This window comes from Caenorhabditis elegans, chromosome II (assembly GCF_000002985.6).
Source record: "Caenorhabditis elegans chromosome II".
In the NCBI taxonomy this organism is placed as follows: domain Eukaryota; kingdom Metazoa; phylum Nematoda; class Chromadorea; order Rhabditida; family Rhabditidae; genus Caenorhabditis; species Caenorhabditis elegans.
In genome coordinates, this window is record NC_003280.10 from 24,530 (window position 1) to 47,564 (window position 23,035).

At 35.4% G+C, this 23,035-nt stretch overlaps 11 protein-coding genes and 1 non-coding gene across 14 annotated transcripts; 5 read left to right on the forward strand and 7 right to left on the reverse strand.

Moving 5' to 3' along the window:
* Positions 1-136: 136 nt before the first annotated feature.
* enee-1 (Coiled-coil domain-containing protein 86) lies at positions 137-917 on the forward strand. Its single transcript, NM_061235.5, has 4 exons — positions 137-322; positions 374-456; positions 505-610; positions 661-917. Exons 1-4 carry the CDS (start codon positions 242-244, stop codon positions 850-852), a joined length of 462 nt encoding a protein of 153 aa, NP_493636.1. The 5' UTR covers positions 137-241; the 3' UTR covers positions 853-917.
* F23F1.4 (DUF7753 domain-containing protein) lies at positions 845-3,894 on the reverse strand. The gene is made up of 5 exons (NM_061237.8): positions 3,534-3,894; positions 3,094-3,470; positions 2,364-2,483; positions 2,120-2,319; positions 845-1,117 (listed from the first exon to the last, which is right to left on the reverse strand). The coding sequence occupies exons 1-5, from the start codon at positions 3,748-3,750 to the stop codon at positions 988-990; spliced, it is 1,044 nt and encodes a 347-aa protein (NP_493638.3). The 5' UTR covers positions 3,751-3,894; the 3' UTR covers positions 845-987.
* Positions 3,895-5,531: 1,637 nt separating this feature from the next.
* Positions 5,532-7,055, reverse strand: F23F1.5 (Snurportin-1). The gene is made up of 6 exons (NM_061238.3): positions 6,976-7,055; positions 6,712-6,928; positions 6,530-6,647; positions 6,392-6,476; positions 6,086-6,335; positions 5,532-5,815 (listed from the first exon to the last, which is right to left on the reverse strand). The coding sequence occupies exons 1-6, from the start codon at positions 7,043-7,045 to the stop codon at positions 5,587-5,589; spliced, it is 969 nt and encodes a 322-aa protein (NP_493639.1). The 5' UTR covers positions 7,046-7,055; the 3' UTR covers positions 5,532-5,586.
* A 134-nt stretch (positions 7,056-7,189) lies between these two features.
* On the forward strand, positions 7,190-9,082 carry fbxc-54 (FTH domain-containing protein). Its single transcript, NM_061239.6, has 5 exons — positions 7,190-7,372; positions 7,691-8,144; positions 8,193-8,336; positions 8,698-8,831; positions 8,880-9,082. The coding sequence occupies exons 1-5, from the start codon at positions 7,296-7,298 to the stop codon at positions 9,028-9,030; spliced, it is 960 nt and encodes a 319-aa protein (NP_493640.2). The 5' UTR covers positions 7,190-7,295; the 3' UTR covers positions 9,031-9,082.
* Positions 9,083-9,545: 463 nt separating this feature from the next.
* F23F1.11 lies at positions 9,546-9,671 on the reverse strand. Its single transcript, NR_050777.1, has one exon. It is a non-coding gene; the product is annotated as an Unclassified non-coding RNA F23F1.11 (non-coding RNA).
* Positions 9,672-9,674: 3 nt separating this feature from the next.
* On the forward strand, positions 9,675-10,741 carry F23F1.2 (EF-hand domain-containing protein). Its single transcript, NM_061240.4, has 4 exons — positions 9,675-9,851; positions 9,894-10,016; positions 10,061-10,309; positions 10,356-10,741. The coding sequence occupies exons 1-4, from the start codon at positions 9,740-9,742 to the stop codon at positions 10,619-10,621; spliced, it is 750 nt and encodes a 249-aa protein (NP_493641.2). The 5' UTR covers positions 9,675-9,739; the 3' UTR covers positions 10,622-10,741.
* Positions 10,673-12,784, reverse strand: F23F1.6 (Cationic amino acid transporter C-terminal domain-containing protein). Its single transcript, NM_061241.5, has 6 exons — positions 12,511-12,784; positions 12,258-12,459; positions 12,076-12,207; positions 11,349-12,033; positions 11,043-11,287; positions 10,673-10,996 (listed from the first exon to the last, which is right to left on the reverse strand). Exons 1-6 carry the CDS (start codon positions 12,771-12,773, stop codon positions 10,772-10,774), a joined length of 1,752 nt encoding a protein of 583 aa, NP_493642.1. The 5' UTR covers positions 12,774-12,784; the 3' UTR covers positions 10,673-10,771.
* A 1,244-nt stretch (positions 12,785-14,028) lies between these two features.
* Positions 14,029-15,008, reverse strand: spp-24 (Saposin B-type domain-containing protein). Its single transcript, NM_061242.3, has 3 exons — positions 14,884-15,008; positions 14,421-14,600; positions 14,029-14,375 (listed from the first exon to the last, which is right to left on the reverse strand). Exons 1-3 carry the CDS (start codon positions 14,956-14,958, stop codon positions 14,076-14,078), a joined length of 555 nt encoding a protein of 184 aa, NP_493643.2. The 5' UTR covers positions 14,959-15,008; the 3' UTR covers positions 14,029-14,075.
* A 1,933-nt stretch (positions 15,009-16,941) lies between these two features.
* Positions 16,942-17,453, reverse strand: F23F1.10 (Reverse transcriptase domain-containing protein). Its single transcript, NM_001026941.2, has 2 exons — positions 17,315-17,453; positions 16,942-17,153 (listed from the first exon to the last, which is right to left on the reverse strand). The coding sequence occupies exons 1-2, from the start codon at positions 17,447-17,449 to the stop codon at positions 16,998-17,000; spliced, it is 291 nt and encodes a 96-aa protein (NP_001022112.1). The 5' UTR covers positions 17,450-17,453; the 3' UTR covers positions 16,942-16,997.
* A 224-nt stretch (positions 17,454-17,677) lies between these two features.
* On the reverse strand, positions 17,678-21,687 carry rpt-4 (putative 26S proteasome regulatory subunit 10B). 2 transcript variants are annotated; one of them, NM_001026942.5, is made up of 4 exons: positions 21,583-21,687; positions 18,781-19,133; positions 18,004-18,731; positions 17,678-17,952 (listed from the first exon to the last, which is right to left on the reverse strand). In NM_001026942.5, exons 1-4 carry the CDS (start codon positions 21,601-21,603, stop codon positions 17,834-17,836), a joined length of 1,221 nt encoding a protein of 406 aa, NP_001022113.1. In that variant the 5' UTR covers positions 21,604-21,687; the 3' UTR covers positions 17,678-17,833. The 2 variants fall into 2 exon arrangements, with proteins under 2 accessions (NP_001022113.1, NP_001022114.1); NM_001026943.5 differs by lacking the exon at positions 21,583-21,687 and having other exon boundaries at positions 17,725-17,952.
* On the forward strand, positions 19,378-20,388 carry nfyc-1 (Nuclear transcription factor Y subunit nfyc-1; the record flags this gene model as incomplete). 2 transcript variants are annotated; one of them, NM_061244.8, is made up of 5 exons in its annotated part: positions 19,378-19,448; positions 19,505-19,594; positions 19,646-19,906; positions 19,952-20,195; positions 20,250-20,388. In NM_061244.8, the coding sequence occupies 5 exons, from the start codon at positions 19,416-19,418 to the stop codon at positions 20,318-20,320; spliced, it is 699 nt and encodes a 232-aa protein (NP_493645.1). The 2 variants fall into 2 exon arrangements, with proteins under 2 accessions (NP_493645.1, NP_001300537.1); NM_001313608.3 differs by lacking the exon at positions 19,378-19,448 and having other exon boundaries at positions 19,577-19,594; positions 20,250-20,320.
* rpoa-49 (RNA polymerase I associated factor, A49-like protein) lies at positions 20,511-22,950 on the forward strand. Its single transcript, NM_001306572.4, has 4 exons — positions 20,511-20,650; positions 20,700-20,849; positions 21,585-22,460; positions 22,705-22,950. The coding sequence occupies exons 1-4, from the start codon at positions 20,516-20,518 to the stop codon at positions 22,840-22,842; spliced, it is 1,299 nt and encodes a 432-aa protein (NP_001293501.1). The 5' UTR covers positions 20,511-20,515; the 3' UTR covers positions 22,843-22,950.
* The last annotated feature ends 85 nt before the right edge of the window (positions 22,951-23,035 follow it).

Consider the following 23,035-nt stretch of genomic DNA (forward strand, 5'->3'; position numbering starts at 1 on the left):
GGGGCACATCAAAGGCTCCCATCGATCGATATGCCTAACATGTTGAAAACCGATTAAAACCTCACGTTTGAATCCCCTCTAAAAACTGAATGTGTGCCAACACAGCGTCATTGACGCATTTACGGTGTCTTGACGCGATACGCGTTTTCAATACGAGGCAAACTCAAATTTATTATTTTCATTTTCAAAATATCAATTTGTTGAAAACTAGCAACTACTACTCATCTCTTCACTCGTCATTATGGTTAAATTGCGCGATGAACAGAAGACAGAGCTTATAAAACAGGAAAAAAAGCGCCGACGCATTGCTCGGTTACGACAGGTATCGATTTTTCTTTCAGTTCTCAAAAATATTAATTATTATTGACTTCAGGTTCGCCAGCAAAGTGCAGCAAATGCAAAGATTACAAGAGACGTGGTGAATCAACGGAAGCAAGAGTTCATTCAAGAAATTAGGTTGACTTTTTCAAATTTAAAATTATAATTGAAAATTTATATTTTCAGGGAAGAATTGCACGAGCAGGTGGATGCGCTAATGACAGAAGTAACTGAAAAATCGTTAAAATTACCTGTCTCCGCAAAAAGGAAAACTTCTACGCCTCGCTCACTTGTAAGTGTTCGTTAAAATGATATTTGCAAAAAAAAACCACGAATTTTCAGAAAAAGTCTTCTCGTTGTCGTGAAATGACGGAAAGCGATCTGGAGTTGGCGAAAAAAAGAAATGCAGATGCAATGAAGCATCTTCGAGAAGCGAAGAAAAAGAAGGAAAAGGAGCAAGAGGAAAAGTTGGCAAAGAAGAAAGAAGCCGCACGAAAAGCTAATGCAATTATGAGAGGAGCTCAGATATTGTAATAATAAACTTTTTTTTCATTTATGAGTATATATTGAGATCAAACAAAGAAAGTGACAAGAAATCGATATTTTTAAACACAAAAAAAATTAAAATTGAATTCCTACCGATCACAAATGGGCGAAAGTTAGATGAAATTAGTTTTCACAAGTGTATCGGTTGCGGCCCCCATAGTTTATTCTTCGTGGTGGTCGTTCACAAACGTCAAACGTCAATTTCAAGCAAGAAATTTCATTTTCATAAAGAAGCCATGGCAGATAGTCGTCTCTGAAATATTTTACAAATTTTTGAATTTCTTTTCCATTGAAAAGTTGTTATTTTCCGCTGAAAAATTCAATTTTTAAAAAAAAAACAACATTATTTGCAAAAATTAAACTTTTTTATTTGAAATAAATTTTTTTCTGAAAATTTGAAAAATGCAAAAAATTCAAAAATTTAAAATTTGAAACAAATTTTTTTTCGAAAATTTCAAATTTCCGTGTAAAATTAAATGAAACATGTTATTTTTCATTGAAAAATTATATTTTGCGCGTAGAGCATGTTGAATTGGAGCACACTTAAGTGTGCTCCAAATTTGCTATTTTTTTCTTCTAGATGCACCGGTGCACCATGTTAAAAATGCACTTTTTTGGCAAAGGGGAACTAATCGATACATTTTTTAAAATTAGATACTGTGCTAAAATTAAACTTTTTATTTGAATAAATTTGACATTACAAAAAAAAAATTTTAAAATTTTAAAATTGAAAAAAAAGTTTTTGAAATTTTTTTTTGAAAATTTTAAATTTTCGCGTAAAATTATATGAAAAATATGTTTTTTTCTATTAAAAAAAACCGTTTTGTGCGCGAAGTATGGCGAATTGGGGCACACTTTATTATTGTCACGATGTACCATGTTTAAAATGTAAAAATCGATTTGCATAATAAAGGTGGAGTAGAGTCTTTTAAGAATTTTGATTTTAATAAATTAGGCTGTAGGGACTGAATATAACTATAAACAATTTAATACAAAATTTCTGAATTTTTATGATTTTTCCAATTTCGCAAAAATTCAAAAAACTAGTCTTACTATTTTTGAATTCCCACGCAAATTAATGATCATTGTTGGTTTTTCTTGTTTTTTTTTCTTTAATATTCAATTTGATGTTTCAGTTCACCAAAGTTTCAAGACATTTCTAGCTAATTAGCAATATTAAAGAAAAAACAAGACAAACCAATAATCATTAATTTGCGTGGGAATTCAAAAATAATTTAATATGAAAATGACTCACTTATGCCACAAATTTTTCCTATATTCTATGTACCACTGGCTAAACTTGTCAAATTGGCCATTATTAACATCCCAGGTACGACGACGCTCCTCCAGCTCCTTGGCTACGGTCTCTTCAATTTGTTCTTCTTTTAGTACTCGTTTTCTTAAAACTGATCCAGTTGCGTTGAAGGCTAATCGGATTTTGGCAATTACTGAGCCCTAAACGATTTCTAATTTAATTTTCCCGAATTTTTAGAACTGACGTATCCAACTTGTTGAAGACTTCCTAGGGCACTCTTATAATCTCCTCTATCACCTTGAAGGAAATCCATCTCACAATCACCATCCGCATCAAATGCTGACCAATCATTGAAACAGAACTCCTAAATTTTCAAGTCACCATTTTAATAAGTAATTTTTGAAAAAGACAGTTGGAGAAATTCAAAATCTCACAATTATGGATTTTTTTTCGAAAGCTTGCAGTTTGCAGAAAAATTGCTGGACAATTTCTTGATCATTTTCAAGAAATTTATTATCTTAAAATTCACATCAAATCTCTTTGAATTAAGAGGTGGGCGGCAAACGATTTTTCCGGCAAATCGGCAAATTGTCGAAATTGAAATTTCCGGCAAACTGTCGGAATTGGAATTTCGGTCAAAATCGATTTGCCGAATTTGCCGAAAATTATCGGAAAATTGTGATTTTGTACTTTTTTCTTGGAAATTTCAGAATTTCAATTTTAATCGGCAAAATTGTACACATCCTATAAATGTTGCTACATCTATTCTGAACAGTAAGCAAATTATATGATATTATTAAAGAAAACGTGAAAAAATTTTCAAAAAAGCACAGTTTTAAGTTTTTCCGTCTTTTAAAAAATCCCTCGAAACATTTCCGACACATGGCAAATCGACAATTTGCCAAAAATGAAAATGAACGGCAAAACGAACGGCAATTGCCGCCCACCCCTGCTTCAATTTTTTAAGTGTATACCTTTCTGAAAGTATAAAACCCAGGTCTATGCGGACAATTGATCCCACGCAATTGCCCAGCCAAACTATTAGATTGGTCTTCTTCATTCTGCTCCAAATTGGTCAAAGATTCACATACATCACAAAAATAACAATTGTTTCCATAGCCACCACATCCATTATTACTCGCGTTTTGACACTTCATGTTGGAAAAGTCCTTTACATTCCACCACTGATATTCCGCTTTCGCAAAAAAACTATTGTCAAGCGCTTCTGGTAGATCTTTAACTTTGACATTCTTAATTTCCAAAGTAAAGCATCCTGGGAATCGAACAACGTCTGGCTTTATATGAACTTGGCTCGGGTTAATATCCAATATTTTTTTTGCTCCGGGTCGTGCTTAAAAATAGCTTCTTTGTGAATCAAACAATTATGGATAACAAAAAATGGAAAAGTACATACTGCAACTTGCGTCAGCCCTTCCGGGAACCAGCCAAATGTCCTGATAGTTGCATTTGTGGTTGAGCTTCTTCCTAGCATCGGTGTGTCTGACTCCATTCCTATACTTTGCACGACATGCAGGATCCAATATATCGCAGTCAAGTTGGGCAAAAATCGATAATATAAATGAGAAAATAATCAGAATGGATATGTTGAAGGTGTAATTCGAAGATCGCATACTAAATGTGAATATGTGTATGTTTAAAATGGAATTTTCAATACAATTCGAATAAAAGGAAAGTAAAATATTTGTAGAAGCAAATCAATTTCTAATGATAATTGCGTCACAGTGTGTCCTCTAAAGTGTCTTCTTTCTTGTCTGCATTTTCTCTTATGCCTCTCTTTGTAACAAGATTGGCCGTACATGCCCCTCTTCCGACGCACCTAACCTGTTGACCATGGAGACCTTGGAGGTCATCATTTTTTTTGTGCGAAATTTGGCATTTAGCAAGAGAAGGGATCCCTTATGGGAGAGAAATAAAGAGTAAAGATAGGCAATTATGCTTTGTACCACGAGAAAAAAAAACTCATTTGACACATGAAAATCTTTTGAAAATGGAACAATCTTATACTATTCAGTACATGTGCTCCATGTCGTAAAGCGGTTTTTTACAGTTTCTTGAATGAAATCTCACGTGGTGTCAGGCTGTCCCTTCGCTCTACTGCACATGAAAACTTATGACGTCACAGCGAACTTCGAATAATTGTTTTTCAATTTAAGAGCCGATTTTCGTGAAATTGTTTTATCATTTTTTGAAGCAAAATGCAATAAAAACACAATTTTATTTTAAACATTATATTTAAAAATTATGAAAATCGAAGCTTAAATTGAAAATCAATTATTCGAAATGCGATGTGACGTCACAATTATTGCAAAAAAACATTTTTCCCATCTTTCGTGTGCAGTCAAGCGATGGGACAACTTGACACCACGTGACTATACGAGTTGGTGATTAGAATTTCAAATACAAAAACAATTTAGGAAAATACTCTGAAATTAGGAACTTTAGCAAAAAGAAACATTTTAAAACTATTGCTCGAGGAGTACACGAGCTGTGGAAATCGACATATTTTCCAATTTATTATTACGGCAACAAAAAATTCTGATACTTAATGCATATTGCACATCATATTTGACGCGCAAAATATCTGTGTAGCGAAAACTACAGTGACTATTTAAATGACTACTGGAGATCTTGCGTCGATTTTCAAAAGAATTTCTCAGTGACAGCGATATTACATTTTCCTTCGTTTTTTTTTTGTATTACTGTCTCATTTAAATTAAATAATATATTGCTTTCAATTCATTAACAGAAAATCGAACCCGTAAATCGACACAAGAGCTACAGTAGTCATTTAAAGAGATACTGTAATTTTCGTTACGAGATATTTAGCGCGTCAAATATGTTGTGGAATACGCATTCTCAAAATTTTGTGTATATCCCGTAATAATTGCAAAAATACACTTCAATTTTAAGAAAATTTGAAAGTTGTTCATAAATTGGCGGCATTTTTTTTTTGAGAATCCTACAGACAAAAAAAACGTGAAATTTTAAAGAAGCGGTGTCGGTGAATAGAGACGAAGAGGGATTAGGAGATAAAAATAATTGATCGAAGCAGCAGAAAAACCGATTTTCTTCATTTTCTTGCCCATCTCTCTCTCTGTCTCTTTTTATTTCGAAAAAAGACAGTCAGACTGGATTTGAGTGGAATAGAGGGGAAAGGGAGGGACAGTTCTACGAAGCGAAACGAAAACGATTATCCATCTCTGTTGGCAGTCTCATATGGAAAAGGTTGAAAATTGAAAATATTCGGGAACAAGAAGAACACAATAATATTTATTTCGACATACAAAAGGATTATATTTCTTTTTTCAACGAAGAAAAAGAAGTTGAAGACAAGAAGAGAGAGAGTTAGTACTCTGACACGAAAAGGGTAAAACTTACCTGAAAAGGAAATTGGAAAATAGGGGGGGGGGGGGGGGGGAATAAAATAATGAATAAATAAAAAACATTTAATGCTCCATAGATCTATCGATTTTCGACTGATGTTTATGCTTTTGATTGAATGATTCGATGAACTGTGAAGATGATTGTCCGTTTGACTCGGCCTTATATTTTTCCGGTACCGGGACATTGAGGATTTCAGGTAACATCCATGGTTTAAGCCATCCGACTAGAGGTGATTGTCCAGGTTGGTATACAACCGAATTATGATAGAAGAGGAGTCCATCGAGACGGAAACTGGAACAAATATTAAAGGTGTAGTAGGGAAATTTGACTTTTTGAGGGAATTTCAGGGAATTTGAGTGCATTTGCAGACCCAAAACGGTCCAAAACTACCAAGTTAAATTAAACGTTGTGAAAATTTCTCAAAAAAATGTTACAGTATTTCTTCTATATTCTATTCGAAAATTAAATTTTTTGAAATTTTGAAACTTTTTGAAACAAAGCAAAAAGCGAGAATTTGAATAAACCGATTTCGCAATTTTTGGTTTTTTTATTTATTATTACCTGATCTCGTTTTTCATAAGCTCCGCCATCTGATCTTGGGAGCACGGACAGCTGGGAATCGGTGAGAAAATATTCCTGAAGCCAGGCGTAGATTTCGCTAGTTCAGGAGCCTCTTCAAGTTTAGACTTTAGCATAAATTGGCGGAAATCGTATGGACTCTCAACATATTCGTGTGCATTCCATGAAAGAAGATCGAGCACATAGTATGTCTGATTCGAGTAGATGCAGTCAAGAATTGTCCAAGCCTGATCTATAAAGTGAGCACATTGAAATCGATTTTTTATTTATTTCTAAAAACACACATACTTTTAGCACGAGTATTTCCACCAGGAAGGCGAGACTGAAATCGCGATACTTCTCTTCCGCCTTTGTTATATGCAACTGTGAAGCCCTGAAATACAAGATTATCCCGGGTTTTTAATAATTAAATCATTAAAAACAAACTCGTGATGCAACGACAAGTGTCCGTTTGCCCACTGGAGCCATAACCATCGTCCAGTCGGAAGAAAGTGATTCCGGAATATCCACAAGCCACTCACTCAACATCATTTTGTCGGCATATCTTTAAAAATTGAAATATAGTTTTTTTTTAGTTTAAGAATTCGAACTTTTAGGAAATTACTTACTTTTTAAATTTTCCAGTGTGTTTTTCAGCAGTAGTTGTCTCAATTTTTTGTTCATCGTCTTCGTCAGAAGTAACGTCATCAAAAGCTAAATTTCGTAGTTTCATAAATGTGTCAAAGCGGCCATTTTTTTGCCGCTCAAGCGTTTCTTCACGACGCTTTGCTTGTTGTTCTGCAGCTTTTGTAAGATTTTTGTACTGCGAATACCTCGGATGTTCACCTGAAAAAATCAATGTTTACTTTTTGTGTTTAAAAAAGGAGTCTCACCAAGAGCTAGAGGATCGACCTGAAATCCACTGCTAAGCTGGTCTGTCAACGAATCTAAATCGTCCCCCATTTGTGATACTGGAAAAAATAATTTTAAATTAGTTTAATCAAACTTTTAACTAAATGAGTATAAGAAAAAGCTTTTACAACAATTAAAAAACTGTAAAAGTCGAAAAAGTTGCTCTGTTGATTTACGATAAACATCTCTCGTTGCGGGATAGTGGAGTGTCGTTGGGGGAAAATATTTTTTCGATTTCGAAATCGATTTCAACACATTCACAGCGAGAAAAAACAATTGCATATAATCGATTTTTTATATTATGGCCTGTGTAGACATATCACCACTATCATATGAATCTGTAAAATCCGTTGTCAAATATTTGAGCCTGAAAAAAAGGTATACTATTTAATATTGATATTTAAAAAAATACTGGTTCATTAACCGCACGGTTAATTAACCAGTATTTATTACGGGAACACAAAATTCTGAGAATACGTATTGCGCAACATGTTTATATCTCGTAGCGAAAACCACAGTAATTTTGTAAATGACTACTGAACGCGTAAATCGCCACCAGCGCTACAGTAGTCATTTAAAGAATTACTGTGATTTTCGCTACGAGATATTTTGCGCGTCAAATATGTTGTGCAATACGCATTCTCAGAATTTTGTGTTCATGTAATTTGAACACATTGAAAAACAAAACATTTTCAGGGAGCAAATTAATTTATCGATTCCGGCATATCATAAAACAGCCAAACTTGCACCTTTCAAACTAGAAAACGTTGGGTTATCAGATTTGTACATTGAAGTCAATGATAGAACGTGGACTTTGAGTGAAACTGACATCATTGGTTGCACTCTTGTTTTGTATCGCTCAAACGGCTACAACTTCCAGCACATTATTTCAATAACTCCTGAAGTTGCGTTCCAGAAGCTTATATCCGAATATTTGAGAAATGGAACACGTATTAAAAAATTTCACTTGTATGCCCTTCCAAGTCTGCTCAAAAACGTTGAGCTTCATGTGTCAGAGCTGAAAATTGACGGATGCGACTATGAAACATTTGCAAAGTTCCGTAAATTCATTGATCATAACCAAAAAATATTAAAGGAGATTGGGTTTGTGGTGCGTCAGAATACTTTATGGATGTTTGATGAACAATTGGTACAGAACACTTCAAGCTTTCCGCCTTCAACTTTTGATAAATTTCAGGTGAAAAACAGTAAGGAGATTTATCTCCAGTTTCCGTATTATAATCCGGTCCCGTTGGACGATATGCTTCTTCGGCTGAAAAACAATCATGTACACATTATCTATCTGGGCTTCCCGATTGAAAAACTACAAGAATTGGCTATGGTGAGAAATTTTGTAATATTATACTTTGGCCAAGTTTGGTGCGGATCTTTTTGATTTTCCACTCAGAAATACGGTACCCGGTCCTGTCACGAACAGAACAATAAGGTCTGCGCTTTTAAGTACGTGGTGTCAGAGTGCCCCATATTGATTTGATCTACGCAGATCTATGAGAATCGCGGGAATTTAGATGCAGATTTCTTAACTGGTTTTGAATGGTTAAGAACGTGCTAACGTGAAATTTTTTGGAAAAAAATTCCCGCATTTTTTGTCGATCAAACCGCAATGAGACAGCCGGACACCATGTGTTTAAGTAAAGCACAGTATTTAACCCACTACTAGTTAAAAAAAAAATATAATTCAGAACTGGATCGACACTAAGAAGCCAATTGGTACCTCACTCTTCCTGGTTGTTGAGCATTATACATATGTTATCGACGTGTTTGAGCATTTAACCAAATACTCTAAAGCTATTCCTTCAAGACTCACTGATCTTGGGTAAGGTCTTAGAACTCTATAATATACAAATAAGCTTGACTCATTCAGAACTTCCTTCTTTTCACATTGTGTAACAATGCATATTGATGAAAGTTCTGAATTGGTGCTATTTGGAGGTCCAATGGTAATTGAATGGAAACCGTTCAAATGGACGTTGAGAATGACGATCATGAAACGCGGATCGACAATTTCAAAATGATTTGGAATCCTCCAAAATTCTGATTTTCCTCAATAAACATTTTAATATTTTATGTTGCAATGTGAATACAATTTTCCTTCTCTGTCAGGATACTCCAGAAGGAATGTATGGAATCTTGATGTTCAGAACATCAGCATCCCTTGATCAAACATCGAATCTGTTATTACACTAAAGTATGTGTTCAGTGAAAGTGCTGTAAAAGATGATTAACGTCCTCAAGAAGCAAATGCTGGCCGATGACAGTTTTTTTGAAGATTCAGCTAATTTCATTAGATATTCTAGTTGATTCAATATCTTGAAGAAATTTTTTCGCGAGATGATGATGTTCTTTCAAGTTAAAATTTTGATAAGTTTACGTTGTCAAAAATAACAACAGAAAACTACAGCTGGGAGTAACATTGCATATAAATAACATAAGTATTAATTTATAATTACACTATAAAATAGTTTTAAAATTGCCTCAGAACATGTAAACAGTCTAAATAATTACTTTTTAGATTATTGTAGATAACAAGAAAACAAGTACAAAATCAGTAAGTATCATGTCATTACACATTTGCTAGAACCAGTATTTTGAACACACTTGCGGACACAGGTCAACACACTTGTTCTTAGCACCCGCCTACAGCTTAGATGTTCCCTTTAAAAGGAAGTACTTACGTCGCTACAAGGGCAGATTTCTCCCTACTTGGCTATATCTCTTTGTTCAATGATTAAACGTCTTCTCTGCTTTCTCTTTTTTGGCTTAACTTTTTCAGCTCCGGTGCCATTACCCCTAGAAGAAGATTTTAATGTTTTCCATACAAAACAGGAAAACCATGGTACGTTTTCTCATCTTTTTTGAAATTTGTATCAATTAACAGAGCAAAGATTCCTTCGTGTTGATCACAATAGAGACAAAGTAGTCTCATTCGACGAATTTCTTCACATGGAACTTGCATATGTTGATGCAAAGAAAGAAGAGTTTGATACGTTAGATAAGAACCGTAAGTGATGTTTAAAGCGTTGAGAAATTAGCAAACTACTTTAGATGACGGGAAAGTGAGCCTTGCCGAGTACGAAGAGCATTTCCACGAAGCCTCAAGCAAGAATGAAAAATCTCGGACCGCATACTTTGCCAAAGTTTTCGAAGATTTCGATGAAGATTTCAATATGGCATTGAGTCGTGAAGAACTTGAACGTGTGCTTGCTGAACGATTCTTAGTCAAACCAAGAGAAAACTTTCCCAAATTGTTTTTCAAGTTTGACGTAGACAAGTCCGGAGGACTTGATCTGACTGGTGAGCTAAGTGCTCGTTTTATACATCTCGAAGTTTTTTTTTACAGAATACATGAAATTTGATGCTGAATTCCCATTCGATCAAACCGATCCAGTTGGTGGAGGACCATCCAAATCTAACAATCACCACGATCAAATGCACACAGAAGTCCCTCAAGATGCTGACGCTGCTGCAATTGCAGCCGTGTTGGCACAAGCTTCACCAACACTGAATAAGAGTCCAGTCGGTGTTGCTCCACCCCAAACGTCACCTGGATTGCATCCAGTGGCACCAGGGTTATTCCAGACGGCGGTGCCAATCAAAAAAGTTTGATTCTAACAGTAACTTTTACAATTGTAATTTTTAATTTTCTCTAATACTGGTATCACAAATCACTGTCATTCACCATATCAATTGTTTTTGTAAATAAAGCTTTATAGTTAAAATATTATATACAAAAATGCATTGCACAAAAGGCTGAAATCAGTGAACTTTAGTATCAGAGGTTCTCGACATAATCTCATTATGTACATCAATCTTACTCAATTTTTGACCTTCTTTGCTGTGACGGATACCATAACAAATGTAGATTACAATGCCAATCGCCAACCATACAAAAAGACGAATCCAAGTCATTGAGTTTAGATACACCATCATGAAGACATTGATGAGTAGACCAAGGCATGGAATGAATGGAACAAGTGGCACCTTAAACTTTTGAACTTATTATTTTTTGTAAAATGTTTCTGTTCACCTTATACGTAGATGTTGACTTATTCTGTTCATGGCCCAAAATAAAAACGAATGATAACAGTGAAAAGGCAGCACCGACTGTCAATAAAATAATACCACCAGCATTGCTAAATATTCCTGTTCTGAATGGAATTGCCAGGCAAATATAACCAAAAATTAATCCTGCGACAGCTACGCGAATTGAAATCCCCTCTGAGAAATTTTCCCAAACACCTTGAAATGGTACCCACGACTTCAGGCATCCGCCTTAAAATTTTTATTTTGTTAATTTTGCTAAACACGTGTGTGTTGCTTTATAAAATCTTACCATTATCATAATCAGTTGCACTACCATCTACAAGATGGGATTGATGCCGCAAAATAATAACACAGATTGAGACCATTGAATAAGCCAACAGAGTTCCAATTGACAAAAAGTCGACAAGCGCCTGCAGATCGAAGACCAGTGCCAAAATTGCGTTTATTATAGTAAACACAATAGTTGCATTGAGAGGGGTTTTTGTTTTTGAGTTTATCACCCCAAACCACCCGAAGATAAGACCATCATCAGCCATTGCATATACAGCTCGTGGAAGAGCGAATGATCCAGTAACTAGATTGTTCAACATACCCGCTAGTGCACCAACACTCATTATAATCTTGGCAACAGTTGCTCCTTTCATTTCGAATGCAGCAGCAAACGCGGCATCAGGATCAACTAAGTCGTATGGTATCATCAGCGTCAATGAGGCGCCCATAAGTACATATATGACACTTATAATTGCCAAAGAAGTGAAAGTAGCCAGTGGGATTGTTCTATGTGGGTTTTTAGCTTCTTCTCCAGCAGTGGCTAAAGCTTCAAATCCGATAAATGCGAAAAAGCATGTGGAAGCGCCAGAAATAGCTCCTTGTATTCCATACGGGAAAAATTTTGAACGACCATCCTGGTATGTTCCTGACCAGAGTGAAAAGTCTGCATAGGTTAGTCCACAAATAATCACAAACGCCAAAACCTGAATGAACATTTTGTAATAGGTTTTGACACTTTAACATACCGCCAGATTTAAAAATACAAAACTAGTATTCACGTTGGCAGAGAACTTTGATCCCATTGCAACCGCCACTGCTACAAGAAACAATAGGAAGAACGCTAAAAAGTCAGGGTACAGTGCAAAAAATCCTTTTCCCTGTAAGTTGAAACGCGTATTAGCATATCTGATTCAAAAATGGCACGAACATCACTCAATCGTCCAACAGTATCCAATGTCCAGTTGGACACACTTTTAGATACAAGATTGTCGAAATAAGCAGACCACGAACGAGCGACAGCGGCGTTTCCAATCATGTACTCTAGTGGTACTGTCCATCCGACAATGAATGCCCAAATTTCACCCATTCCTACATAACTGTATGTGTATGCACTTCCAGCTCGGGGAAACCTGGAAGTTTATCAGTTTAAACATGTAAAGTTAAAAAATAATAAAATAAACCTTGCTCCAAATTCAGCATAGCTGAAAGCTGACAAAAGTGCAGCAAAGCCAGAGAAAATAAAAGATAGTATAATTGCTGGTCCTGCTTGATTTCGAACAACGGATCCCGTGAGTACGTATATTCCAGCTCCAATCATGTGTCCAATCGCAATGAACATTACGTCAAGAATTGTTAAACATCGTTTCATTTGTGATTCAAGATGTGATCCTCCGTCAAATGTCTTTTTACGAAACAAGACATCGGCTATTTGATGTACCTTCATGGTTGTTTTTTCTGAAATTATATATTTCTGAAGGTGAAAAAACTATTCATACAAGAAAGATTAAAAATATGAAAAATTCGGTATACTTTTATATGGTAATATTGTTTTAGTTTTAAGATAAGGCTTCTGGAATTGTGAATCAAAAATGTTTTTTCACACACCAACTGATGTTGTACATATGGAATATAGCAAAAACTAAAAATAAAACGAAAACAACAAAAAAATGTATCGGTTATTCGTTATAACATGAAATCAACAAAATTCTGGTATTTGTATAGTTCTATATAACTCTCTTTCTCTCACTCTCGATGCCTAGTTTTTGACGAGATCTCATAATTGAAATAACGCTACATGACCCGTGACGGGGGTATATATATATATGTTCATTTATTGAGAAAAAAAAATCAATAAATATAATTAGACTCATCCCGCAAGAGAATCGTCTAAGCACAATACAGAAAAGAAGGAAGTAAATAAAATGGGAGATATGAAGAATAAGCACCGGAAGTTATAAACGGGTAATGGAATTGTCAACGAGATTTTCAAAATGAATAGGAGATAAAAAGGTATCACAATTGTTTGTAATGGCATTCCAAAAAGATATGGTATCAGAGAAGAAGTTATTGGATGAAGGAAGTTATTGGATGAAGGTATTGAAACATTGAAACTTTTCAAAATCTTGCACTGGGTGCAATGTGTAGAAATATATAATATCAATAAAATGAAAACTAAAGACATTGGTTCACTCATCAGTTTTAATAACATTTCTTCTTCCTATGTTCTATTGTTGTATGTTATAATCGGCGACTTCACAAAAGAAATAAAACATGAAAACTGAACAGAAACACAAATAAAAGAAACCGAAACACCGAACAATAACAACTTATTTTCAAAAATGAGAATTTTGCCAAAATGAAAGGGAATTCACAAAATTATAAATACAAACTGTTGAATATTTAAAAGCATTATGCGATAAATAAAAAGTCATGCGGCATTTTTCAGTACTTTGAACTACTATGAATTCGGGACAACATTTTTAAAGAACATTTTTGAAGCATCATAGTTCTACAGCACTTTGTGATGATATTTCTATTTTCCTGTGTACGTGCCTACCTACTGCCTATGTTTTGCTTTCCGTTGAAAAATACGGGTGTTGGCAAATTAGTAATCACCAAAATTTTGGAAAATTTGGTGTGCATGCAACGCTGAATTTTTCCATTTAGAAATTCCTTTTTATAGTGTAATTTTTCAAACTATGCTCAATTTTGTGTTTATTTATATTTTAAAAAAAACACACATATATTAATTATAAGGAGCTATGTCTTCAACATTTAACGTTGCATTCACAGATTTTTCATCGATTGTTAAATGTCGTTCTATCTCATTTGCAGGCTTTGCAGGGGTTCCCATACTCTGATTAGGTGACACACCAGGCGGTCCATTGTCTTTAGTTGTCGTGCCAGTAGACCCATTGCACATTCCCTGACTTTCACATATATCCTTTGGATCTCCTTTTTTCAGTCGTTCCAGATTCACTCTATTTATCACATCACACAAGCTACTCGAATCATCTGTCGAATTTAGGCATTCTTTTTTGATTGTCTGAACAAAAATAAGGTTTTCTTTACTGAGATTATACTTAACAACCTCTTCAAAATTGGTTTCTGTTTTTTGCCGTTCTTTGAGCTTCAAAATCACAACTTGGCAGAATTCGCAAAGAAAATCCAGTGGAATAAGTTGAAGACTCGGAGGATCCGGACTCATGACATCGGTTTCATTATCACGTGAAAATGTATACTTTATTAATTTGTAGTCCGGTTTTATTGTCTGTAACACTTTACTTTTTTCTCATATCCTACTGCGCGTTTAGCTCAAAGCTTGTAACTTCAGAACAAGACAAAGCTCGTTATTTTTGAATACCGTATTTCCTCTATTAGTCTGGCACCCCCTACAAACCGATTGATAATAATCTTGCATGTAAGAGTAATAGAGGAAATACGGTGTATATAATTTAATAGAGTGCAATCTGTGACATATCTACACAAGCCTTCTAACTTTGAGATTACTACTCATAACTTTGTTGAAAATACAATCATTTGTATTAACTCACCTGTAAGTCCTTAAAAGATGGGGCAATTGGAATACTATACACTGGTAACACTAAGCACAAAAACTTTACGAGCATATCTCCCAGTTTTCTGAATGATTGTCTTTTGAAAACCAAATGGGTGGAGCCTGAAAGCCGATAATTAGAAATGGAAGAGACCGAGAATGACAAGAGAACTGAAAACAAAGAAGAGTATTAAGAAGGGGATAATCTACGCAAATTGACATCACGAAGGTCATCTTAGGAATGGTGGGTTAAACCACAATGAGGTCTGAGTATTTCAAACAACTGAAAAACATAAGCATCGAATGCTGGTACAATTGAATTGAACATGCAAATTGTTCCATCCGCAAAGACCTCCGTGCTGAACACGGAACTAAACATTTGAGCCAGGAGTGTACGGGCGAGTTTAACAAAATCGGCCAATTCCTAACTTTGGAATCATTATCTATAAAATTTCCACGGCGGGAAAAAGGGTGTCAACTTACAGTCAAAATTAGCCAAATACCACAGGAAAACTTTTCAATATATTTTTTAATTAACAGGGCTCTAGAAAGCAAAAAAACTTCAATTGAAAATTATTTGTTCCAAAAAACCTAAAACTTGGTAGTCTTTTCCCGCGTAAAATTAAATAAAACATGTTCTTTTCCATTTAAAAATTCAATTTTGCGCGTAAAATATGGTAAGTTGAGAGCACACATTGTTATTGTCACGATGCACCATGTCTAAAATGTAAAAGTCGAATTGAAAATTATTAAAGGTGGAGTCTTTTGAGAATTTTCTATTTTTATAAATGAAGCCGTGAGAGACAAATTATAACTGTAAACAATTTCATACAAAATTTCCAAATTGGTCTTGCTATTTTTGAATTGTACAGTTAACGTTAACTGTTACGGCAACAATAAATCATGAGAATGCGTACTTGGTGCATTTTATTTGACGCGCGATATCTCTTAGCGAAAACTACAGTAAGAACTCAAATAACAATAGATATTTAAGCTCTTACTGTAGTTTTCGCTAAGAGATATCGCGCGTCAAATAAAATGCACCAAGTACGCATTCTCATGATTTATTGTTGCCGTAATAGTAATCTTTTGAGATAAAACCGAAGTCTTTGTAGAGTTTTTTGCACTTTCGCAATATTTAGAAATGAAATTGTAATCTTTTGAGACAAAATCGGAATCTATTCGAAAATTTCAGTAATATTATTATGACGCACTAGTTGTGACTCCATAAATGTAAAATACTTTTCGCAAAAAAAAACCTTGTGCAACCAAAAAAAATTTTTTTTTTTAGTATTCAGTAGTTTAATACTCACATTGTCTGAGAAATAACATCAGGGAAATTTTGTGAATTTTTTCACTTAGATTTTCGTAATCAGAGGAGAGCCATTTAATAATATTTTCCAGATTTCGGTTTATCATAACATGAACACAAAATTCTGAGAATGCGTACTGCACAACATATTTGACGCGCAAAATATCTCGTAGCGAAAACCACAGTAATTCTTTAAATGACTACTGTAGCGCTGGTGGCGATTTACGCGCTCGATTTTTTGAAATTAAATCTTTTTTTTGACTAGTGACAGCGATATTTCTTTTTCATTCGTTTCTTTGCATAATTTTCTCATGTTTAGCGTGATTTTAATATTTTATCGATAAAAAAATTATTTCAATCCATTCGAGCCCGTAAATCGACACAAGCGCTAAAGTTGTCATTTAAAGGATTACTGTAGTTTTCGCTACGAGATATTTTGCGCGTGAAATATGTTGCACAATACGTATTCTCAGAATTTTGTGTTCTCGTAATAAACAGACATTTAAACATTTTGCAAAAGTACGATAAAAATGTACAGCTTTTCAATTTGGAAGACGGAAAAGAAAACTGAAGTCAATAAAAGTTTCTTAACAACAACCAACAAAAAAGGAAGAAGGTCAATTGAACAGTGGCAGGTTTTGTGGAACATTCTATTGTCCGTCATCTTTTTCTTCGTTTCTCTCATTCACTTTTTTCAAAAAACATTTTTGTCAACCTTTACTGCGGTGTACAAAAACAAGTTCTACCAGTTGCATCGATTTATTATTAATTCGAGATCAAAGGAAGTGAAATAGACATATTTAATTCTTCTTCTTTTTCTTAAACTCATCAATGATGATTTGAGTGTGTCGCTGCTCCCGTTTTGGAATTCTAACGCATTTTATTGGAGAAGAGATTTCAAACAGTTCCAGACGAGATTCGAAATCTTTCGGTAGCTCCTCCGGGCGCCAATTATCCTAAAAAAAGATTTTCTGGAATGTTTTTGTGTGAATTGAAACTCTCGAATGACGCAAATAGCCGATCTAATTATATTATTAACGAGCCAGACATTTTGTGTTTGAATGGGGTAGTGGCATTTCCGAGTATAAATCTCATTCCAGAATATATCAGCTCAAACCTTTTCTTTTTCCAGCTCAACTCTAACTGCTTCTTGTTCCTCCTGGGATATGCTCACTGATTTCAGGTCCTCCAGTTCTGTATACTTGATGGATCCGATACGAGCGATTGCAGATTTTATACTGGTGCTCGCCATTGCTCTGAAACGAAAATTTAATTGAAAAGCTTCATTTTCTATTTTCTTTGAAAAAAATCGAACAATTTTCGACCTTTTGTGGGTTTTATTCAGGATAAATTGAGAATCTTTACACGAAAAGTGCCTTTGTGCCAAATAAAATTGAATTTTTTTTTTGAAAGTCTGGAGAATCGAAAAATTACTATAATATTTCGCGATTTTTTTTACGAGGCTCGTCATTATTTGGGTCTACAAATATTATTTATCGAGAAATCTACTCCATGTCAAGAACCAGCCAAAAATAATTTATGATTCGGATCTTCTTTTTTTACACGGAAACATTGAAAACGGGATAATGGTTAAAAGATGCAAACGGGAAAGGTCCAATAAATACGAAAAAATCAATTAGACAGGTTTATAGTCGAGCTTCGTCTCAAGTCTCTTCGCGTCTCCAACCTTGCGAACAGCTTTCATAAAGTCCTCGTCGATAACGAATTCACGCTCAGCACGGATGGCAAACATTCCTGAAACAAAAATGATAATTTGAATGCAATTTTTATGATTCAACTCCTCACCAGCTTCTGTGCACACATTTCTTAAATCAGCAGCCGAGAATCCGTCGGACAACTTGACAACAGCTTCAAAATCTATTTCGCCGTGTTTGGTGATCTTGTTCGAGTGAATCTTGAGAATTTCCAAGCGAGATTGTTCGTTTGGCAGTCCGATTTCAATCTTTCTATCAAGTCTTCCAGGACGAAGAAGAGCAGGATCCAATGTATCAGGACGATTCGTGGCCATAATAACCTTGACTTTTCCAAGCGAATCGAATCCATCGAGCTGATTGAGAAGTTCCATAAGAGTTCTCTGAATTTCACGATCTGCTGATGTTCCTTCTGAGAAACGTCTTCCACCGATCGCATCAATTTCATCCATGAAGACAATGCATGGCTGATGGTCACGAGCATAATTGAACATTTCTCGAATCATTCTTGCAGACTCTCCGATATATTTATCAACAATAGCAGACGAGACAACTTTCAGGAAATTGCAATCCAGTTGCGATGCTACAGCACGAGCAAGGAGAGTTTTTCCTGTTCCCGGTGGACCAAAAAGCAGACATCCTTTCGGGGGAGTGATACCAACACGTTTAAAGAGTTCGGGATTGATGAGTGGGAGCTCCACAACTTCACGAAGCTCGCGAATCTGCTCAGCGAGTCCTCCGACATCTGAATAGCTAATGTTACCAGGATCTTCGTGAGACATTTTGTAGACTAGCGGATCAACTTCACGTGGCAGCTGACGCCTGAAACATTTCGGTTTAAGACTTTTTGTTTAAAAAACTAAAAGCTTACATGATAGTAAGAGTTGTCATATCCAACGAAACTCTTGTCCCTTGCTTCAACTCTTCCTTGTTAATACTGCGACGGCATCCGACAACATAACGAGGACCATTGGTTGCCTTGACGATGAATTTCTCTTCACTGAGCTGCTTGAGCACTTCTCCTACAATTTGTCCAACAGATTGCAACGACTTGATATCGTTCTCGGATTTGTCAAATTGTTTGGTCATCTCGCTTTCTTTTTTTCGCAAGTCCTTCAACTTCTGTTCAATGTCACGGCACTCTGCCAATTTTCTTCTATAGCTGTTGAGCGCCTTAGTGCGTTCATCCTCTACGATGGCGGGACCAGTTGGTTCAACCATGTTCTGGAATTCAGAAAATATCTAGTTTTGAATGAAAACATTTTTTAATCTGTATAAGATGTAAAAATCTGAAAAAACGAGGTTCTCATGAGGAAAGAACGTCAGAAATGAAAATCAGAATTGAAATTGTCATCGTGTCCAACAGAGCGCAGTTGATCGAGTCCGCAATCTTCCGCCTCGGTGTACGTGCACACAATGCACAATATTTCACGACAGAAGAATAGTGTTGTTTTAATTTATTTTTTTCTAATTAGTTTAAAGTTAATTTTTCTTGCATCTGCCGTGATGTCGCAATTCCCAGAAGTTTTAGACAATAATGTAAGTAATACAATTTAAAATTTTCGACTTCCCAGCAAATGTTTCATTTATTTCAGCTTTTACACGCCGAAAACAACGAAACTGCCGAATACATACAAAATGATGGGACAAATCAATCAGAAGTGTTCATGGAACATCCCTACACGGTGAATAAAATCAACTCGTTTTAAAAACTTATTTATTTTATTTCATTTTAGCCGAACATGCATCCAATAAATATGCCTTCTATTGTAGAAGGTGCGGTTCATCCTTATAATAATTTAATCCATCACAATGATGCGATACCACCGGCAAAGTACGCCTCGATGAGACAAATGACAGAAGATTTCTGGCGTGAAAAAAAACAGAAAATGACTGAGATTTCTGAAGAGGATATGCTGAACAAGTCGAAAAACATGAGCGTTCCCATGGCTAGAGTGAAAAAGATTATGCGAATAGACGACGATGTTCGCAACTTTGTGAGTAGTGTCATTTTCCAGCCGATCTTCATACACTTTTTACAGATGATCGCGTCTGATGCTCCGATATTTATGGCTCAAGCAGCCGAGTTTTTCATTGAAGAAATGACCGCAATGGGCTGGCAATACGTGTCAGAAGCAAGGCGACGAATTCTTCAAAAAGCCGACATAGCAAGCGCAGTGCAAAAAAGTGATCAGTTCGATTTTCTCATCGACTTTCTACCTCCGAAAACGGTGCCAACAACTTCCACAAACGGCCCAGGCCATATGAGTGAAGACAGTTTCCAAGGTTTTCGGTTTTTTTCCTAAATATGATTTTTGTGCAATTTTTAACCTTTTATAGATCCCAACATGCATTCCGACTTTCACCAGAGAACTTCAAATTCTTCAGTCAACCGATCTCACCACAATTGATCTTTATAATAATATTTTCTTGCTTATATTATGTATTAAAATTAAGTTCGTGGCGCCTGGCGCCCTTTAAAAGCTTGAATTTATACCTTTTTTGTCTAAAAATACTGTGTTTCATATGCACATTCATATATTTTCTTATTTCTTTGTTTTTCATTTTACAGGCTTTTACTTTGAAATCTTTAAATTTGAGGCGAAATGTGGTTGTCAAGTGAGGAGCTGAGTGCGAAGAAGACGGCTTGCCACGTGAGAAATGTGGAATCCAACAAAGAATTTGCAGATTCTGATATCGTTGCCTCATTCGTGCACAATCGGCCAAAAGATTTGAAAAACGTTTGTTCTAAAGCACCTTCTTTCAAATGAAAATAAAAATCCATTTTAGCTGACATTCGAAAGACACGGAAAAGGAGGACGTAAAAAAGCGCCAATATTCAGCGTAAAAGGAGATATTAGCGAGCATGTTGTAGAAGTTGGGGCAGATGTTAATTGTCTTGATGAGGGATTCGATTTTGCTGTTGCTTTGGTTGATAAGGTAATTTTGAGTGTATTTTAGCTAACAAATTCACTCTTTCAAAGGCTGAGTACCGAAACCTGAAAAATATTTTGGTACTAGTTCTAAATCACCCCGCCACTTTTTTTCTTTTTTTTCAAATAAAAACGTGTGGAGTTTTTGTATTTTTAGGCTTAGGAAATAGCCATTTCTAAGCCTAAAGATGGAAAATGGACATCACGTTTTATTAAAATGAATAATATTAAAATGAGGGGAAATAATACACAAATAAAAAAAGTGGCGGGGTGATTTAGGACTAGTACCAATATTTTTTAATGACTCCAAATTTTCCCCTGATTCCGAAAATCTATCAAAAAAAAATTTCACTGACTTTGGATTTCAGCTTGAAATCCCCGAATTTCATTTGTGAACCCTTGAGATTTTTCAAACGCTCCAAAAATTTTTTTTTAATCAATGAAAAACGGAAATCAGCATCCGATATAGATTAAAAATTTCGTAAATCGACACATGGCGTCTCTGAGGCGAAAAAAGTTATTCATGGGTGGTGCACAAATGAAATTCGCCATTTCAAGCTTATATAAAAAATATAGAATATAGAAAATCTTTGAATTTTTTTCACACAGATTTTCGGGTTCAAGGTAAAATTTGGAGTCATTTAATAATATTTCTCAGATTTCTGTACTCCACCTTTGTGTACTCTTGAAGGAATATCGAATTATGTATTTGAATAAGAATATTTTTTAAAAAAACTTACAGAGAACTGGAGAAGCAACATATCGTCCTGCACGATTCTATTCATTCGAAAGCAAGTTCTCAGAAGACATTGAGAAGATTTTCAGTGACAAGAAGGAATCGTCGTCTGAAGAATACAAAAACGATTTTTCAATTGGAGCAGAGAAATGGGCTGAGAAACGTCGTCAATTGACATCGAATTTTGGTTCTTCGAAGAAAATTAAAATGGATGAAGCAGCTCAACGAAGAACTATTAATCAAGAAACATTGGACGAAATGAGAAAGACCGCGTTCGCTTCGAATTCGAACGTTAAAACTGAGGATGGTGCTGCTGACGTGAAGTTGGAGAATATCACAATGATGAATAAAGCCGAATCATCAATTCTTCCACCTGCTGTTCAAACGGAACTTTCACGAGATATCTATCCAATTTCCTTGTTCCTTGAAGACATTGAGATTGACGCAATTGAATCGATCGCCACTGAACTGATGGAAAAGAAGAAAAAAGAGAAACTTGAAGCTGGAATTCCAGAGTGTGTTACTCTTATTATGTACAATGAAAAGACCAAACAACGTGCAGCCGCCTATCTTTTACTCTCCACCATGATCGAGATCCTCACAAAAATGGGAAAGCAAAGACAGTTGCTGAGAAAAGATTTGAGTGAGCTAAAGATGCCCGATATTCTCCGACAGAAAGTTCAGGCCCAGTTTTTCAATGATAGTACTAATGAGAAGGGGTACACTGGACGTGGAGCCGAACGAATCCGTCTCAATGTTACCGACTATGATCGTTTTATCGCGCACACACTTGCATTGGCATTGACATTGGCACCCGAGCACAAAGTACCGATTACTCCATTTCAACAAGCTCTTAGTTATCAGCCTAGTAAACTTGAGAAGGTAAATCCCACTTGAAAATTTTGCTTTGAATTGTTTAAAATAGTCTAAAATCCAGAAAAAATGAACCCAATTTTGTGCATGAAACGTGATAGAAAGATTCGCGTACTTTTACTTTTACAAGATTCGCGTACGCATAATTTTGAAATTATTTATTTTATTTTTTTCTCTAAACATTCTCTAAAATTAAGCACATTTTCAAAGAACTCCAACAAGAGTTTTATTCACCAAAATGCCCCATTTTCAGATGTTCCAAGCACTAGGTGCAGACCTGATTCGTCTCGATGTGGCGTCTGCTCAAACTCTTCGTTCCCTCCGTGCCGCGATTCTCTTGAAACCTCCGAGTCTGGAACAGAAAGGGCCCAGAAAGATCATTCGGCGATAAATATTTTACTTATTTTTTCTTAAATCTTTTCGTTTTCCTCAAATTTGTTTTGTTTTGTTTTCTAAAATCGTTAAACTTGTTTTGTTATGAATTTCCGTTATAATCTTTATTTTTTTCTATCTTGATTTTTGGAGGGATTCGGATTCAAACACCAATCAGATTTCTAATAATTTGTATTTCAAATTTAATTTGA

Bases quoted from the DNA above. Each gene is read 5' to 3' on its own strand.
- enee-1 (NM_061235.5), top strand. From the start codon at position 242: ATGGTTAAATTGCGCGATGAACAGAAGACAGAGCTTATAAAACAGGAA. The intron at 323-373 runs GTATCGATTTTT...TATTGACTTCAG, and splicing joins GCATTGCTCGGTTACGACAG to GTTCGCCAGCAAAGTGCAGC. The intron at 457-504 runs GTTGACTTTTTC...TTATATTTTCAG, and splicing joins GAGTTCATTCAAGAAATTAG to GGAAGAATTGCACGAGCAGG.
- F23F1.4 (NM_061237.8), bottom strand. From the start codon at position 3,750: ATGCGATCTTCGAATTACACCTTCAACATATCCATTCTGATTATTTTC. The intron at 3,471-3,533 runs GTATGTACTTTT...GCTATTTTTAAG, and splicing joins AAGGGCTGACGCAAGTTGCA to CACGACCCGGAGCAAAAAAA. The intron at 1,118-2,119 runs GTGAGTCATTTT...AAAATATTTCAG, and splicing joins AGGAAAAATTTGTGGCATAA to AGACGACTATCTGCCATGGC.
- spp-24 (NM_061242.3), bottom strand. From the start codon at position 14,958: ATGCTCGTAAAGTTTTTGTGCTTAGTGTTACCAGTGTATAGTATTCCA. The intron at 14,601-14,883 runs GTGAGTTAATAC...AAAGTGTTACAG, and splicing joins CATCTTTTAAGGACTTACAG to ACAATAAAACCGGACTACAA. The intron at 14,376-14,420 runs GTTGTTAAGTAT...ATTTTTGTTCAG, and splicing joins CAGAAACCAATTTTGAAGAG to ACAATCAAAAAAGAATGCCT.
- F23F1.10 (NM_001026941.2), bottom strand. From the start codon at position 17,449: ATGGCGAGCACCAGTATAAAATCTGCAATCGCTCGTATCGGATCCATC. The intron at 17,154-17,314 runs GTTTGAGCTGAT...ATCTTTTTTTAG, and splicing joins TTGAGCTGGAAAAAGAAAAG to GATAATTGGCGCCCGGAGGA.
- F23F1.5 (NM_061238.3), bottom strand. From the start codon at position 7,045: ATGGGGGACGATTTAGATTCGTTGACAGACCAGCTTAGCAGTGGATTT. The intron at 6,929-6,975 runs GTGAGACTCCTT...TGATTTTTTCAG, and splicing joins GGTCGATCCTCTAGCTCTTG to GTGAACATCCGAGGTATTCG. The intron at 5,816-6,085 runs GTAATAATAAAT...TATTTGTTCCAG, and splicing joins CTTATGAAAAACGAGATCAG to TTTCCGTCTCGATGGACTCC.
- F23F1.2 (NM_061240.4), top strand. From the start codon at position 9,740: ATGATTAAACGTCTTCTCTGCTTTCTCTTTTTTGGCTTAACTTTTTCA. The intron at 9,852-9,893 runs GTACGTTTTCTC...ATCAATTAACAG, and splicing joins TACAAAACAGGAAAACCATG to AGCAAAGATTCCTTCGTGTT. The intron at 10,310-10,355 runs GTGAGCTAAGTG...TTTTTTTTACAG, and splicing joins CGGAGGACTTGATCTGACTG to AATACATGAAATTTGATGCT.
- rpoa-49 (NM_001306572.4), top strand. From the start codon at position 20,516: ATGTGGTTGTCAAGTGAGGAGCTGAGTGCGAAGAAGACGGCTTGCCAC. The intron at 20,651-20,699 runs GTTTGTTCTAAA...AATCCATTTTAG, and splicing joins GGCCAAAAGATTTGAAAAAC to CTGACATTCGAAAGACACGG. The intron at 22,461-22,704 runs GTAAATCCCACT...CCCCATTTTCAG, and splicing joins AGCCTAGTAAACTTGAGAAG to ATGTTCCAAGCACTAGGTGC.
- rpt-4 (NM_001026942.5), bottom strand. From the start codon at position 21,603: ATGTTGCTTCTCCAGTTCTCT. The intron at 18,732-18,780 runs GTAAGCTTTTAG...GAAATGTTTCAG, and splicing joins ATGACAACTCTTACTATCAT to GCGTCAGCTGCCACGTGAAG. The intron at 17,953-18,003 runs GTGAGGAGTTGA...TTTTTGTTTCAG, and splicing joins AAATGTGTGCACAGAAGCTG to GAATGTTTGCCATCCGTGCT.
- fbxc-54 (NM_061239.6), top strand. From the start codon at position 7,296: ATGGCCTGTGTAGACATATCACCACTATCATATGAATCTGTAAAATCC. The intron at 7,373-7,690 runs GTATACTATTTA...AAACATTTTCAG, and splicing joins TATTTGAGCCTGAAAAAAAG to GGAGCAAATTAATTTATCGA. The intron at 8,145-8,192 runs GTACAGAACACT...GATAAATTTCAG, and splicing joins GGATGTTTGATGAACAATTG to GTGAAAAACAGTAAGGAGAT.
- F23F1.6 (NM_061241.5), bottom strand. From the start codon at position 12,773: ATGAAGGTACATCAAATAGCCGATGTCTTGTTTCGTAAAAAGACATTT. The intron at 12,460-12,510 runs GTTTATTTTATT...ATAAACTTCCAG, and splicing joins TATGCTGAATTTGGAGCAAG to GTTTCCCCGAGCTGGAAGTG. The intron at 11,288-11,348 runs GTAAGATTTTAT...AAAAATTTTAAG, and splicing joins TGCAACTGATTATGATAATG to GCGGATGCCTGAAGTCGTGG.